Here is a 15,190-nt window from a genome sequence, read left to right on the forward strand (position 1 = left end):
ATATACTTTGTATACAACCAGAGATATGAAAAAATAAAAATATTTATATCATGTTTCTGAAGAGATTTCTGAACTATTTTCTATTATTAAGTTCTTTTTGTTAATGTTTAGAAAATTTTCTCTTTCATTTTCATATTTTATACTTAGTGTTCTTACTTTCATTTCATTAATTGTATTTTAATAACTTGGCACCTTCTCTGCTTTGCCTTGGTATGCAGTAGTGCCAGTCACTATATGGTTTGGTCTTCAATCAGCTCCTTGCCCATACTTTCTATAGATAAAGACTGGCTTAGGTAGGTAGGGAATAACAGGGCCCAGATATTTAAATTCCTAAGTCTTCTTTTAACCTCTGTGTTATTTAATATAAGGCAGACTATGATCTCACCTATTTACAAAGAGTCAGGACCCTCATTCTCCCCCATTCACCATTGAATCCCCTCCTATATCTGCGCAGAAGATACATATCTTAAGATGGTGAATGAAGAAAGTGTAAAAGCTAAGTAGTAACAAAAATTTTGTCATTAAAATTCCTACTATAATCTTCTTTTCTGTTTCATTTCCTGTTGGAGGTTACGGTAATGTAGTCAAAACACCAATATTTGTCTTTCATCGTTTCAGATTTATTTGGCACCCTCCATGATAAATATGCATTAGGAAAAGAGATAAAAAGGAGAAGCCCATATTCTATAAGTATTTTATTTTATAGTATGATAATAAATATAAAATACAGAAAGAAATAAATGATTGAATGGCAACTATATTACAAATTATTATTAAGAATAAAGAACAATTTGACTTTTCAATAAGATTCTCTTTGTATTACTTTAAGAAGATTAAATATTTATTTTGAAGTAAATTATTTTGCCTTTTAAAAATACATTAATGCTGAACAGTAAATTAAAATTAACTTAACATCATGTCAAAAGAGATTTCTTTTTGTTACTGATACTTATATATTTTTAAAGTGTAGTCTTATTTAATAAATTATTATTTTTATCCAAAGACCTACTGTTCTATTAAATAAATAGAACTTATTTGTCTTGTAAATTAAATTGGTTTGTATTAAAGAGCTGAGATGATCAGAATTTAGTTAAACTCATCAAAAATTTTTTGCGGGAAAAAATGTCATTATCATTTAAAAGCACATTTAATGAACAGTTAGTTATTCATGCTAAGTATTTTAATATTTATCATCTATATTATTACACTTTGACTTTGGGAAACTGAAGCTAAAAAATTTTACCTGCCTTGGTCTGTTGCCAAACTCATGCTTTGTCACTACTTTCTAAGAAAAAAAAAATTCTTCTTTTCTTTCAAATCTGAAACTTACCAGCAAATCTCATTACCTTGAGTTTTTTTTTCTGCCACTTAAAAATTTACCATTACAAACATGGTCTCACTCTACTTATTCTTAGGAAGTAAGCTTGGAAATAAAGCTGAATTAATACTTCCATAGGAAAAAATATAAAATAACTTATAGGGATGTAAGTATACTACATTTAGAATAGTTTCATTTAAATCACAAATAGCCCTATAATAAACATCACTGGTTATGCTGCCTTTTACAGAAGTGAATTGTTAGTTAAAATTTAAATTTTAAAATTGCCCTCAACAATTTTCTTCACAGTTTATATTTCTATCAATCAACAATGTCTCTAAGTTTCATTATGAAGAAGATATGTAATACCTAAAGTAATACATTTAATGTCACATATGTGTTAAATATCATGCATATAAATGTGTACCATAGTTCAATAATGTATAGTAAATACTTCTGGGAAAGAATTAAAATTGGGGAAAAGTGAAGAGGAAAATACTTTTATTTTAATGCATGTGTATTACTTGAATCTCACAAGAACATGAGTTAATATATTGCTATGAGACTTTTTTAGGGGGTGTACTGGGCACTGAACTCAGGGGTGCTCAACCACTGAGCCATATCCCCAGCCCTATTTTATTTAGAGACGGGGTCTCACTGAGTTGCTTAGCTTCTTGCTTTTGCTGAGGCTGGCTTTGAACTCAAAAATCTTCTTGCCTCAGCTTCCCAAGCCTCTGGGATTATAGGCGTGTGCCACAGCACCTGGTTTTGCTATGCCTTTTAAAAACTAAAAAGCCTAAAGGTAATTATTGTAGCAATATCAAAATAAACAGAGTAAGATCATTAAATCTAACTCTCACAGCTAGAGTGTGATAGCTTTCTGATTTAGATATGTCTGGGCATATTTTATGGTCTGAGATTCCGCATATGCACTAGTATGAGAATTATTTTTCTAGGCAACATGGAAAAACAATAAAATAATCTAGGTTTCCAGAGAAAATCATTTTCATCTGTACCACTGGATAAGAGTAGTTCTAATGCAAATACACGAATAATATTACATATGTTTTTAAAAATCACTATTTGCAGATGACCTGAAGCAATTCATATGCTTTATTGATGGTGAGTTTTGGTGATGAGATGTGACATCTTTAAGCTATATCAAGAAATACTGCCAACTGAATTTAAGTTGAGTATGCAGCTAATATTTGTTGCTTTCCTTCTCCCTAAATTCTGAAGCTTAGAGTTTTAACTTGGAATTGTTTTGTAAGTTTACCTCTAGCCAAAGTCCATAAAATGGATTATGTCTGTCAATAGTTGGCCTAATAGATTTGCCCTGTGTTGACACTTTGTTCTTCATATACAAGACCATGTATATGACATAGCTGTGTTTTTTTTAGTGGGCTTTACTTTAAAATGGGAAGAGGATTTTTAACAATTATTTAGTTGTGTAAGTGTTTTTAGTAGGACTTTGGGATAAATCATTTATTCATTAACTCATGGTTTTCCTCTATTCATTCTAGACTATCATCAATAATGTATTGAATCTCTGACCATGTTGTGGGGTTATCAAGAAAAGAGCAGCATGCTGAGGTTAGAGGTGTGAAATTGATGAATTTTCTTGTGTTTACGTTGTTGTGTGAAAACATTGTACAACACAGTAAAATTACCAAAAAGAATGCCTCCTGCTAGTCTTGGGAAGATTTCTTTATCAGAGGAAACACCATCAGAAAGTGGATGTACAGGAATAGAATTTTTAATGGACAGGGAAGGGGACATATTTCTGACATGAAGCTGTTGAGAGGAGAGAAAGACATGAAGCAAGTTTTCTGGTACATGCTATGGCTAAAGCTTGTAAATAGATTGTGATGAGAGAGATGACCAAAGATCAGGTGCAAGGACAGGCCAGATTTTGGGCACCACAGAAATCCCCTGCTGTAGACCATGGCAGTGGAGATCTTTTAAAGGGTTTTCAGCAGGAAAGCAACTGAGCTGTACATTTTAGAAAGAGACTTTTGGCAGCAATACGAAGCATGAATAGGGATTGCACAATAAGAGGCATTAAATGATTTATTTGGGTTACACTGAGACATGAAATAAAGCCAGAGTGGCAGGGATGGACAGGCAAGGAGAGGAGTGGAAAAGAGAGGAAAGGAGTTGATGTAGGATATGAACAAAATAATATTGACAAGTCTGGATCAATGTCAAATTTGGTCAAAGTGGAAAATGCAAATTAGTATAGGTTAATACCCAGGCATCTGTTTTAAGTTAGTGGGTGAATGCTGAGGCTATTCAACAATAGGAATAAAAAGGAGCTTTTGGAGAAAATGTAAGGAGTGTTTAGTGTTCAATGTTAAGATGCATTTTGTTTGAAGTTTGCATATGCTGACCAAGTGGAGGTACCAAGTAGGTCTTTAAATATTGTGCCTAGAGGTCAGAATATGGCACTGGATGTATTTACTGAATTGGAGATATAGATGTGTTGGTCATCAGCACTTAAGAAATAGAATATTGGTAGACTCAAAGTCAAATGGTGAGAGGAGGAAGAGAAAAAAATAGGCACAGTAACCTGCAGAAAAATTACATTTAAAAGGACAAGAAGACTGCAAGCTCACCAAAGTAAGCTGTCCTTTATTTTCTTTTCCACAGTTCGTTTTTCAGACATCTGGGTTGCTTCAGCTTCCCTCCATCCTAATTGAATATACCAGTATGTTGTGCCTGGACCACAACTGTAGCCTTTCAACTTTTCTCCCTCTCTAGAGTTGCCCAATTCCTACTCTTCCATCTGTTCTCCACTGAGCAGCCAGTATAATGTCATAAGGAGGTAAATCAAGTCATGCCCCCGCCCCTGTTTAAACTCTTCAATGCCTCACAATGGACATGTGGTAAATTCTTTCATCATCATTATTAAAGTTTTCTTCCCCCATTAATTTTTTTCTTCTTTGTCCTTTCTTTTAACCCTAGAATAGCAAATACATTATGAAAACAGTTTAGAAAACTGTTTAAAATATGATAACTGGCAAGTTTATGGAAATATATTCCTCATCAAAGTGGCTTGTTTATATCAGGAGCATTTGATTTCTTGATAATGCCTTATTTGAAATGAATGAGAGTTAAATAATGTTTCTATCATTTGTGTTTTATTTGACTCCTGAATTCCAAGCAACAAGTAAAATAAAACTATGAAAAGATGCTGGGCACTGCTGGAGCATGCTTGTAATCCCAGTGACTTGGGAAGTTTGAGGCAGGAGGATCACAATTTAGTGAGACCCTATCTCAAAATAAAATAAAAAATAAAAAGGGCTGAGGGTAGACCTCAATGGTAGAGCACCTTGGCTTCAATCCACAGTATTTCTTTCTCTCTCTCTCTCTCTCTCTCTCTCTCTCTCTCTCTCTCTCTCAACACACACACACACACACACACACACACACACACACACTCTCTATTAAAATACCATGTTTGACATTTCATGGAAATGAATCAGAGTAAAATTGAAAAGTTAAAAAATAGAATGAGAAAGGGTCATATCAATATTTGATATGTTTTAAAAACCCAAATCTCACAACCAAGATTTATATAATTGCAGTGGTTAGAAACAGGATCATAAGACAATATGTTCTGAGTGTTTCTTTAGAATGGACTAAATTTGATTCTAGATGTAGTAGGTAGTTGATAAAAACCTGTAGTATGTCTCATCTACTGGACAAAATTTTTTCCAATGAAGTAGGATAAAAGTGACTAAAGATAATGGGTACAAATCTTGGTGATATGATTAGTTATGATTTCTTAATGTCATAATTTTGAGAAGATGATACAGATAGTGTCTTTATATAATGAAGTTGATCAGTAGAAGCAGAAGACATATATTTCAAGTTCAAACATTCCTAATGAATGTTTCATATAGCAAAATACATATATGCATAGTAACATTTAACAATTAGTGTGTATATATATATATATATATATATATATATATATTTGCATTTTTATGACATCTGCCAAAAATGCTTTTATGTCCCACGTATATGAGACAAAAAGAATGAAACACTTTCTAATTTAACTATGACACAGAAAAGATTCTTAATTAATTTCATTAGTTAAGGGGCATTCTCCAGATTTACTTCTATGGATAACCAGTATGTGACCATGGGTCAGGTGCTGAGTTAATTACCTCTTTCTGATGAAGGAACAACAGGCCTTCCCTGATGGATCTAGTCTAAAAACTGACTCTTCTTGGTAAAATCTAGTCACAAATTCAGTTTGCTGAATGTCATACTCAGAGAGTTTATAGGGATCTGGAAATTGACTGCTAAAACAGAGGTATACCTAATTTTATTGAGACAATATCAAAATTCACAAACTTTGGACCACCTCTCACAAGAAATCTAACCAATAATCATATTGCACTTAGTAACATTCTACATGTCTTTATTTTAATCGTTATGATTATAGACAAAACTGTAATTTTAGATAGGACTTGGCAATCTAGCCTTATGTTTAGTGTATTGTTTTGGGCTTTAGTCTTCAAGACTTCAGCTCATATTTTTTTAAAGCAGAAAAAATCCCAATTGCCTCATGTGAAAATCATTCTAAAGTGATATTTCCAAAGTCATGAATGTAATCCAACTAAAGAACAATGTAGTTATATCTTATTTGGTAGGAGGCATAAAAATGAGGAAAGAAATATGTTCTAGTAGAACAGAAATTCAATCTTTTAATTTTAAACCATCTCATTGTATTTTGCAAACTCTGCCAAATGTGGAACAGTAGTTAAGAAATGATTTGCAGAATGGGTCTATCTCAAGGTTTTCATTTTGCTCTTCCATGTGGAATCTATTTACTCATTTGTACATGTGAACTTTTAATCTCTACAGCATGTTCCTAAGCTTCACACTGAGCCTGGAAGTTGACACAGATTCAAATCAGTAAGCAAATATAAGAGTCCTTTTAAAGCATTCAATGGAAAAATATTTGTTTCTTTCAATTTTTGAAAGTTTCATCTTTGCACAAAATGTTCATCTACAGGTCAAAGATATTTAAATGTTAATTTAGCACTTTGTGGGCCAAATGTGTGTTAAAGAAAGGAGAGTCATCGGAAACCAGGCTTCCCTCATCCTACAATTGCATTCTGAAATCTTGGTGTCTTGGTTAAATTATCATGCATATTAATTATACTGATGAAAAATATATTCAATATTTTCATGAACCAAGTTCATTAGAATTAAGCTTCATGAAACCAGGCTCTTTATCTCTTGTTTCCTGCTGAATCCCCAGTGCTCCAGTCAATGCCTGGTAAGAATCAGAACTTCGACACTGTGCTTTAAAATGATCCCCTGGAAAAAGCAAGAGCTGAAGCCTGAGACTTTGCATCTGGTCATAGAACTGCTTCTAAGCTAAAATCTTAGCTGCCTCATATCTCTTTCCTTGAACTTCATTTTCCTCATCTTTTTTTTTAAAAATTAGGATTTTTAAAAAATGGTTTTATAAAAGCATTTGGCACTTATACTATTATTATAATATGAAATAAACATAATCATTACATGCGAATAAATATACTTGCACAGGTTATATAATTGCTAAACTTATAAATTAGGTTCCCTAGTATGTGGACTGAAACCATTTTAGGATATAAATCCCCTCGTATCACATGGAAAATATTATAAAGCAATTTTCTCACAAAAAGTTTTCCAAGTACCATTAAAAAATAAGAACCTGGTGGTGCAGTTTCTTGATTTGGTTTAAGAGAAGTATCAGTCAGAGTTCAGAGTGGATTATTTCTTTTAACTTCACAGTTTGGTTCCTGCAGGTCAGGGTTGAGGTTGATGGTAGGCAGCCTGGAGGGGAGCTTCTAGCACTAAAGGTAGTGTGTGAATAAATAGAAGATATGTTACTTCCTGCGTTTAGATGATATTTGTATTAAATGACAATCATGAGTCTGAATGTACGTTCATGAAAGTCTGGAATAAGTATAAGATAAAGATCATATGGAATTAACATATTGCAAAATTGTATATAAAGTATGTTCTATTAATCCCCTTCAATCATACTCATATTTTAGATCTTCAGGAATTTTACTGGGATAATAGTCCACATGAAATTCCAAGCATTCTCTTCAAATGGTGAGTGGAACTACTTATAATTTCACCCTATTTGTTTATTAGTAGTTAATGCATCTTTCTGAGAAAACTGAAACAAGAAAACTGAATTACTGGTCTTCATTTATGTTTCAGTTCTTTTTATAATAAAAAATGGAATCGCTAGATTTTCTTTTTACTTATTAAATTATTACCCTAAAAGGTGAATCTATCACATGTAATCCTGTGAACTATTTATCACTTTCCTCTGATATGTTGCAAAATTAACTTATCTGCTACCAGCAAATATATTTAGCAAGCATTTTGTAGGAAGGATTATATGTAAAAATTTACATATGGAGTTCTCTCACCAGAAAATTGTGTGATTTTTTTTTCTTATGCAAAAATTATAAAATCCTATCTGATGGGCTTTAACAGATATGTAATTATCTATGTTTTAAATGTTATCAAATTCAGTACCCTCATACATTTCATACTTTGGTAAACTGATCCAATTTTACTTTGGCAATCATCTTCATTAAGAGTTTCTTTCTTCAGTTTTGAGGTAGAAACGGCTAAATCATTTTTATTCTTGTGTATAATCACTTGGCAGTAACTGAGTACTATCACCCTTGAAACTTCCTGCTTAAATTTGTGACAGTCCCAGTATCAACAAAATGGATGTGAAGTCCTTTAATGCTGTTGAATAAAAGGGAAGTATCTAACATACTGATTTTTCTCTAAGTTCATGACCCAAGCAAAGAACTTCAAAATTACATTTATTACATTTTTCTTATTACTTATCATGTTCACAATGAATGGATACAAACAGGAATAAAATATTATTATTCTCCAAACTTGGCATAACTAGTTAACCCTTTATACACACACACACACACACACACACACACACACACACACACACACATACACACACACACACACATATATATATATATTGCTGAATATTTTCAATATAAAAAATACAGTCTAGTATAGGAATTTAAGAAATTAGATTGACGAGGATATAAAATGTGTGTTCACCTCCTCTGTCTCACACTAACTATGCAGTTGGCTGCCAGTTGTTTTCTGTATGACTTTGGTCAAATCCTTTGCCTTTCCTTTCTCATCTGCAAGAGCTAATAAGGCATACCTGGCTGACAGGGTTGCCTTGAGGATTAACTGAATTGATATGGGTAAAGTGCTTATAACAGGGCCTAGCCCATAAGTGTTAGATATTGCAAAAACATTCAAATTGTTTTTTGTGTGTGAAATCAGAAAAAATAATACTAATTTGTGCAATTTTTTAATCCTAACATTTCATTTAGGTTTTTATTCATTTTGGTTATTCTTCAGATGGTTCTTTTGTGGTTCTGGGTAGAAAACCATATTATTTGCCAATAAAAAATTTTAGAGACTATTTTATCTTTTCCTTTTCACTCTCATGATTTTAAACTTTAAGTTCAGTACTTCTTATTGCCTTGATGATGGCTTTCAGATCAACATAAAATGACTGTGAATAAATCTTTTTTCTTCCTAATTATTAGGAATGACTTAGATGATTGTCATTTAAGTATTGCATTGACTATTTGTATGATTTTTACTCTTTTTCTGTTACCCTGTTCTTTATAAAATAAATTATCAAATATGCCTGTGGATGCTCTAGAAATCTTGAACTATATAAATACATACATTTTATTCTTATGATTTGGTTTTCATCTTTGATCAATTGATTTGCTAATAGTATGTTACCCTTGCATAGCTGGTCTTTTATTACATACTTTAATTGAATTCCTTTTTATTTACTTGTGATTTTGAAAGGTGTTCCAAAGTGAGAATGACATATAGTATGTTTTCTTGCTCATTTTATTTTAGTACTTATTTTTTTGGTATTAAAGAAGGTGATATTCACATTGGAAACTTTGCAAATGTATGTGAAGTGACTATTTTGGAAAAAATAATTAGGCTGTAAGGTGATATTTAAAATTTTTAAAATAATTTTACTAATTTTTATATGAAATTTGTAGAAGTTCTACTTAAATATTGAGTTAATTTTCATTATGACATTTTCTGGAGTACTATATTGCCAATTTTATTAAGCTTTTCCTTTTACTAGCATATATTTATAAATAACAGTTTTGTGGTTTATAAAATAATTGCTGAATATGTTTGGTAAACTTCCTATAATTTCTAATTTTTATGCATTTTTCCTTATTTTCATTTATTATGTAGGTCAGCAATTTCATATTTTATTGATTCTTTAAAAAACTATAAAGTGAAATTATTTGCTTGCTTGCTATTTTTTCTCATTTATTAATTCTGCTGAGAGCCTACTCTATTTATTTTCCTTTTTTATTTCTGATTTTTATTTCTAAGTGTATTTTGGATTGTTCAAATAGGATTTGAATATAACATTCAAAAACAATGTGTAGTTCATGTCATGTCCTACTTTGAAGATAGTTCCATTAATTAAGCATAAATTATTATATTATCCAAATTCTTTATTCTTATAATTTATCTAATGGACACAGATGAGGGTAATTTTTGCAAATTCTTTCAATGCCCAAGTGATTAATTTGGATTTATATACTTGGTATAAAGTCACCAAATAAAATTTGGTGATTTATATGAATAATTTTATATAGGAAGATGAATATTTGGGGAGTGTAGAAGATCAACTGTAGTATGAGGAAAGATTAGGGCCAGAGATAAGAAATAGGTATCTGTTCAGATATGGCATTTCCACTCTTATGAATCTCAGCTTTAGAAATATTTTTCCTGTCTTAGAAGGAAGCATTTGGTGTTCTTGTTCTTTTCCAAAGCTGTTCTCACCATCTTCTACTTTTCTGTCATCCAGAATGGTTGTCCCTTCAGATTTCTTTCTCAATCCTTTTGTGACACTAACTTCTCAAATGTAAAATATAATAATCATTTTCTTGTCAGATGAGTTACTATGTTCACCCCTCCCTCTTATTTAAAAAAATTTGCTCTAGTTTATAAAAGGCATGAAAAATTTCTGCCAGAATTTGACATACAGCATTTATTCAGCTACATATCAAACATTTATTGAAAATCAACTGTACTAAGAACTGGAAAATTCTATTTCCCTAAGATAGATAGAACCTTTCACCAGCAAACTGAAGAGATTTTAATCATTTTTTGAGCTCTTCTGAGACTCAGTATCTCCAATTGGTTTTAGTAGAACTTTTATTTGATGACCTAAAGACACCCAAACCTTTATTAGCTCAGTCTTTATTGCCAACCTGCTCCTCCTGCATTTCCTATCCTGGTTGATGTCTGATATTACTTTCTAGTAGAAATGAGCTCTTAATAAGTAATCTTTATTGAATTAAAATTGTAATTTTATATGCTATATAAAATTTAAATTTTATATGCTTTGTCCTGTCCTTAATTAAACTTTATTAAGGTTCTATTGATTAGGAATTTACATCTATCCAAAACCTATCTTTACCTCTATATGTATTCTTTTACTTTCAAAAGTACAAAATATGCTCCATAGTTTTTCTATAAGCCCCTAATGATTTATATATTCCTTATTCCTTATTCTTGTCTGTCACCCACTGTGCCACCTGAGTTCTTCATAAAATTTATATATAATCATGATAATCATTGATTCCAAAGCTTTAATGACTTTGCATTGTTTAGAAGAAAAAGCCCAAACTTCTCAACATGTCATTCACTTTTCTTCACAACATTATACCAAGTTTCTCTTCTTCAATTTGTTAACCACATTTGTTCCAATTCCCCTGAATCTATTTACACTTACTTACTATGTATTATGACTTCTTATTTGAACTACTTCTGGATATTGATGGGTATTCAACCAAAGTTGGTTGATCAATATTAAAAAAAAAAAGAAAACAAAATAAGCAGAAGCTTATTGTTTCCTAGATGGATAAGATCCAGGAGATGTTGTTTAGTTTGATAACTTACAGAAGCCATTGAAGTTTTGTATTAAGGGAATATCATAGCAATGGAATCTGTATGTGTGACTTAGATATGACCTATTCTAAACTGTGTTTTTTGGATGTTGAGACCTGAAATATCAGGTTCTTATTCAGAACTGTAGTTAGAACTAGTTAATAATCTGAGACTTAATGCCCTCAAATCTGAACTAAAACAGACAGTGGTTTGAGTTCTGAGTAGAAATTTAAGAGAGACAGTAAATTGTAAATGTTTGATACTAATAGATCATTCCAACTTGAAACAAAATTGGTTGTATATACATCACACTAAATAATTTATCTCCAAGCCTATATTATTATGATTTTTTCCTGAGATACTGATATGGAAGTATTTATAAGTATTAGTTTTGAGTGTTTTTTTTAAAGCATACAATTGTATACTTGGTTATTAAGCTCGAAAAGTAGGGCCGAACTGGTTAGAAATTGTCATAAGGATGTCATGGAAGACTCAGGGTGGAGAGATTCATACTGGAATGAATCAATTTAGCAGCTCTCTCACAAAACTTGGCTCAAATAGAGATTGGAGCCTTTCACCTTGTCTTCATGATATAAACAGCAGCCAAGACAGATTTTCCTTGACATGTCTTACAGTTAAAAGTTTTGAACCTAATGTTAAGACTTGACAATTTTTCTTTTAAATTTTTAACAACTTGATCTCTATCATCTTTTTCCAAATGTCAAGGTGTATTAACTTTCAACAGCATGATATGAGGTACTGCACAAACATTGTTGGTCGGGCAGGCCCCCAAATGGCTATAGTTAGGCTTCCTTCTAGTGGGCTATGTTATGTTTTTAGTGTAGCCAGGGCCCGGAACCCACCATGTTGTGGTTAGTCAAGGCAAGATATGTTTTCAAGGACATAAACATTAACTTGTGAGCATGTGCCCATTGATGTAACCTCTTGGCAGTGTGACTTCTTTGTTTGGCCTGCATATATAAAGGGACTAAGGAAGGAAATAGGCTGAGAGTGGAAGGGCTAAAATGGAACTGGCTGGGGACTGAAGCTGAAACTGGGGTTGGCTAATGTCCAGGGGCACTATTGAATAAAGCATGTCTACTATCCTAACTGTGTCTTGCATCTTCTTCCACCAACCAAACCCCAATCTGTTTCTTAGGTCACAGCCCCCTCAGGACAATTGTCAATGACAAAGTCTTTGAACTCAGTGGTTGATAGATTATTTTGGTCATTTCTATAATTAAGGAAACTAGGTGGAATGTACTATGGTTGCACTGATTTGTTAACTATTGATGAGCCAAATAATATTCTCAATGGACTTGTTTATTGTCAAGAGATTCTTTTTCTCTTAGGAAATTAAAAAAAAAATCAATTCTAGTTCATGAGGCAGGTGTAAATAATCATTTTTGCTTTAAATGTTGAGATGGTTCCTGTTACGAAACAGCAGGTTTCTGCAAATACAATTTAAGATAATATTGATATATTAGGCAGGTTTTTTTGAGAGCATCATACCCAATATTCATGGTATATAAAGAATAATATCCCCAAGTGAGACTAACATGGATCCAGCAGCCAGGGCCTCTGCTCCAGCCCTCATCAATGTGCTCGATATATGGTAGGGTCTCAAAAATAGTGCTTCTCATTGTTTAATTCAGTGCATTTAATTCAATGTTTAATTCACTGAATCATAAGGCTGGTATACACTGAAAGCCTAGGGGTGTATAATTATGCCAGAAGAAGTTCAGTAAAGGAAGTATTCCCAAATATCCTGTGCAGATATAGATGAACAGCCTTGTGCACATGCTTCTTGACTAAAACACACCATAAAAGCAAAATTGTGGGGTAAATTATGGTTCATTTTTTTAACTTTCAACAGCATGATATGAGGTACCGCACAAACATTGTTGGTCGGGGTAAATTATGGTTCATTTTGAGCAAAGACTGGTAGAAGTCTACAAAAACTAATGAATTCAACCTAAATTCGGGACTTTAAAACAGTTATCATCTTATTAAAGGTTAACAAATGGATATATTTTTCCAGATATTTAAATTTTATAGGATATGTCAATGGCATAACATTTTCACATATCTGATAGAGGGTCATTTGACTAATGTGTGTTTGTCTTTTGAACATGGGATTTAATGTGGACATCTTCAAATTTTCTTTTTTAGGTCAACTTTACTTTAGCATGAGTTTATGCTGGGTGCATTGGCACATAATTGTAATCCCAGTGATTTGGGAGGCTGAGGCAGGAGAATCACAAGTCTGAGGCTTGCCTCAGCAGTTTACTGAGACCCTCTTTCAAAATAAAATAGAAAGGGACGAGGATGCTTCTCAGTAGTTGGGCATTGTCTGGTTCAATCCTTAGCACTGCCAAAAAGAGACATTTGATTATGACTGAAATTTTTATATAATTTTAATATAGATTTGCTTCAGGATAAACAGTTTGGGCAGTATCCCATTTTTTCTTCTGTGTAACAATATTTGTGTCATTAATTTATCCTTTAGTCTTCCTGTTATGAAATGAGTGGTTAACAGAAAAATTTAGAATACTTATGATGGTAGATAGAATTGTAGGTCTAGAAGTGGATTATCTGAGACAAAGACATCACCACAGTCTGTCTCTATAAGGCAAAGTGTGGCAAGAAAAATTTTATATTTATGTCATATATTTTTTTCCTTTTAAATTTTATTTGATATATAATAATTACACATATTTTTGTAATATATGTGATAATACATATTTGAAACACATATTGATTAAATCAGGGTAATTAGCACTTTAATCCCCTAAAATATTTATTATTATTATGTATTTATTTAGTACCAGGGGTTGAACGCAGGGACACTTAACCACTGAGTCACATCCCTAGCCTGTTTTATGCCTTATTTTTGAGACAGGAGCTCACTAAATTGCTTAGCACCTTACTAAATTATGGAGGCTGGTTTTGAACTCACAATCTTCCTGCTTCAGTCTCCAGAGCTGCTGAGATTACAGGCATGCACCACCACCCTCAGCAACATTTATTCTTTCTTTGTGTTGGCAAATTTCAATGTGTCTCCTATAGTTCTTTATAAAATATATAATAAATTGCACTGAAGTATAGTCACCATATTATGCTACAGAACATGAGAATTTATTCCCATGTACTGGTATTTTGATACTTATTATCTAATCTACCTCTGCCACCCCTTTATTTCTACCTTTTCTAGCCTCCAGTAACTAGTATTCTACTCTCTACTTCTATGAAATCAACTTTTAGACTTCAACATGTGAATGAGAATACAGTACTTGTCTTTCTCTGACTGGTTTATTTCACTTGACCTTAATGTTTTCCAGTTCCATCCATGTTGACACAAATTCTTTTTTATGTCTGCATAAGATATTTATTTTTAGCTCTTTGGGCATAACCTTTATATGTTTGAACTTAGGGAGTGCATGTATTTTCTAAGTCAGAATATTTTGGTTTTTGCTACAGTAATAAGCCATCTCCACATTCCATTGGCTTAACTCAGCAAGGGTTTGATTTTCACTCATGCTATGGAGCAAGGAGTTTTCTGCATTTTGTAGTTATGCAGAGCTCAGGCTAATGGAAGCATCATATTGACTTATGTGGCAATGAGAAAGACACTGAGCAGTTCACTGACTCTCAACACACATCACATGGGACATCTAATTCAAAGGAAGTGAGAAGGTAAATTCTTCTTATCAATCTGGGAAGCAAGGACAATGGAATAATTTGTGAACAAGTCCTTGAGTCCCACCAAAGTCTTTTGCTGAGTAAGAACCTTTTAAGAATCTGAATGATCTGGAATGACAAACATACATTTCTTCCTGGGCAGCAGAATGTGCC

At 32.5% G+C, this 15,190-nt stretch overlaps 1 protein-coding gene across 1 annotated transcript in view; it reads left to right on the top strand.

The window, feature by feature from the left end:
• LOC308653452 (uncharacterized protein) overlaps positions 1–15,190 on the top strand; it is a 697,023-nt gene that overhangs the window by 349,563 nt on the left and 332,270 nt on the right. The window contains exon 9 of the mRNA XM_081302014.1: positions 7,378–7,438. Within this exon, the coding sequence (XP_081158140.1) occupies positions 7,378–7,438 (61 nt within the window). The remainder of the gene's footprint in view (positions 1–7,377; positions 7,439–15,190) is intronic.

The sequence above is a fragment of the Spermophilus citellus genome (genome assembly GCF_964194105.1).
Source record: "Spermophilus citellus genome assembly, chromosome: 7".
Lineage (NCBI taxonomy): Eukaryota > Metazoa > Chordata > Mammalia > Rodentia > Sciuridae > Spermophilus > Spermophilus citellus.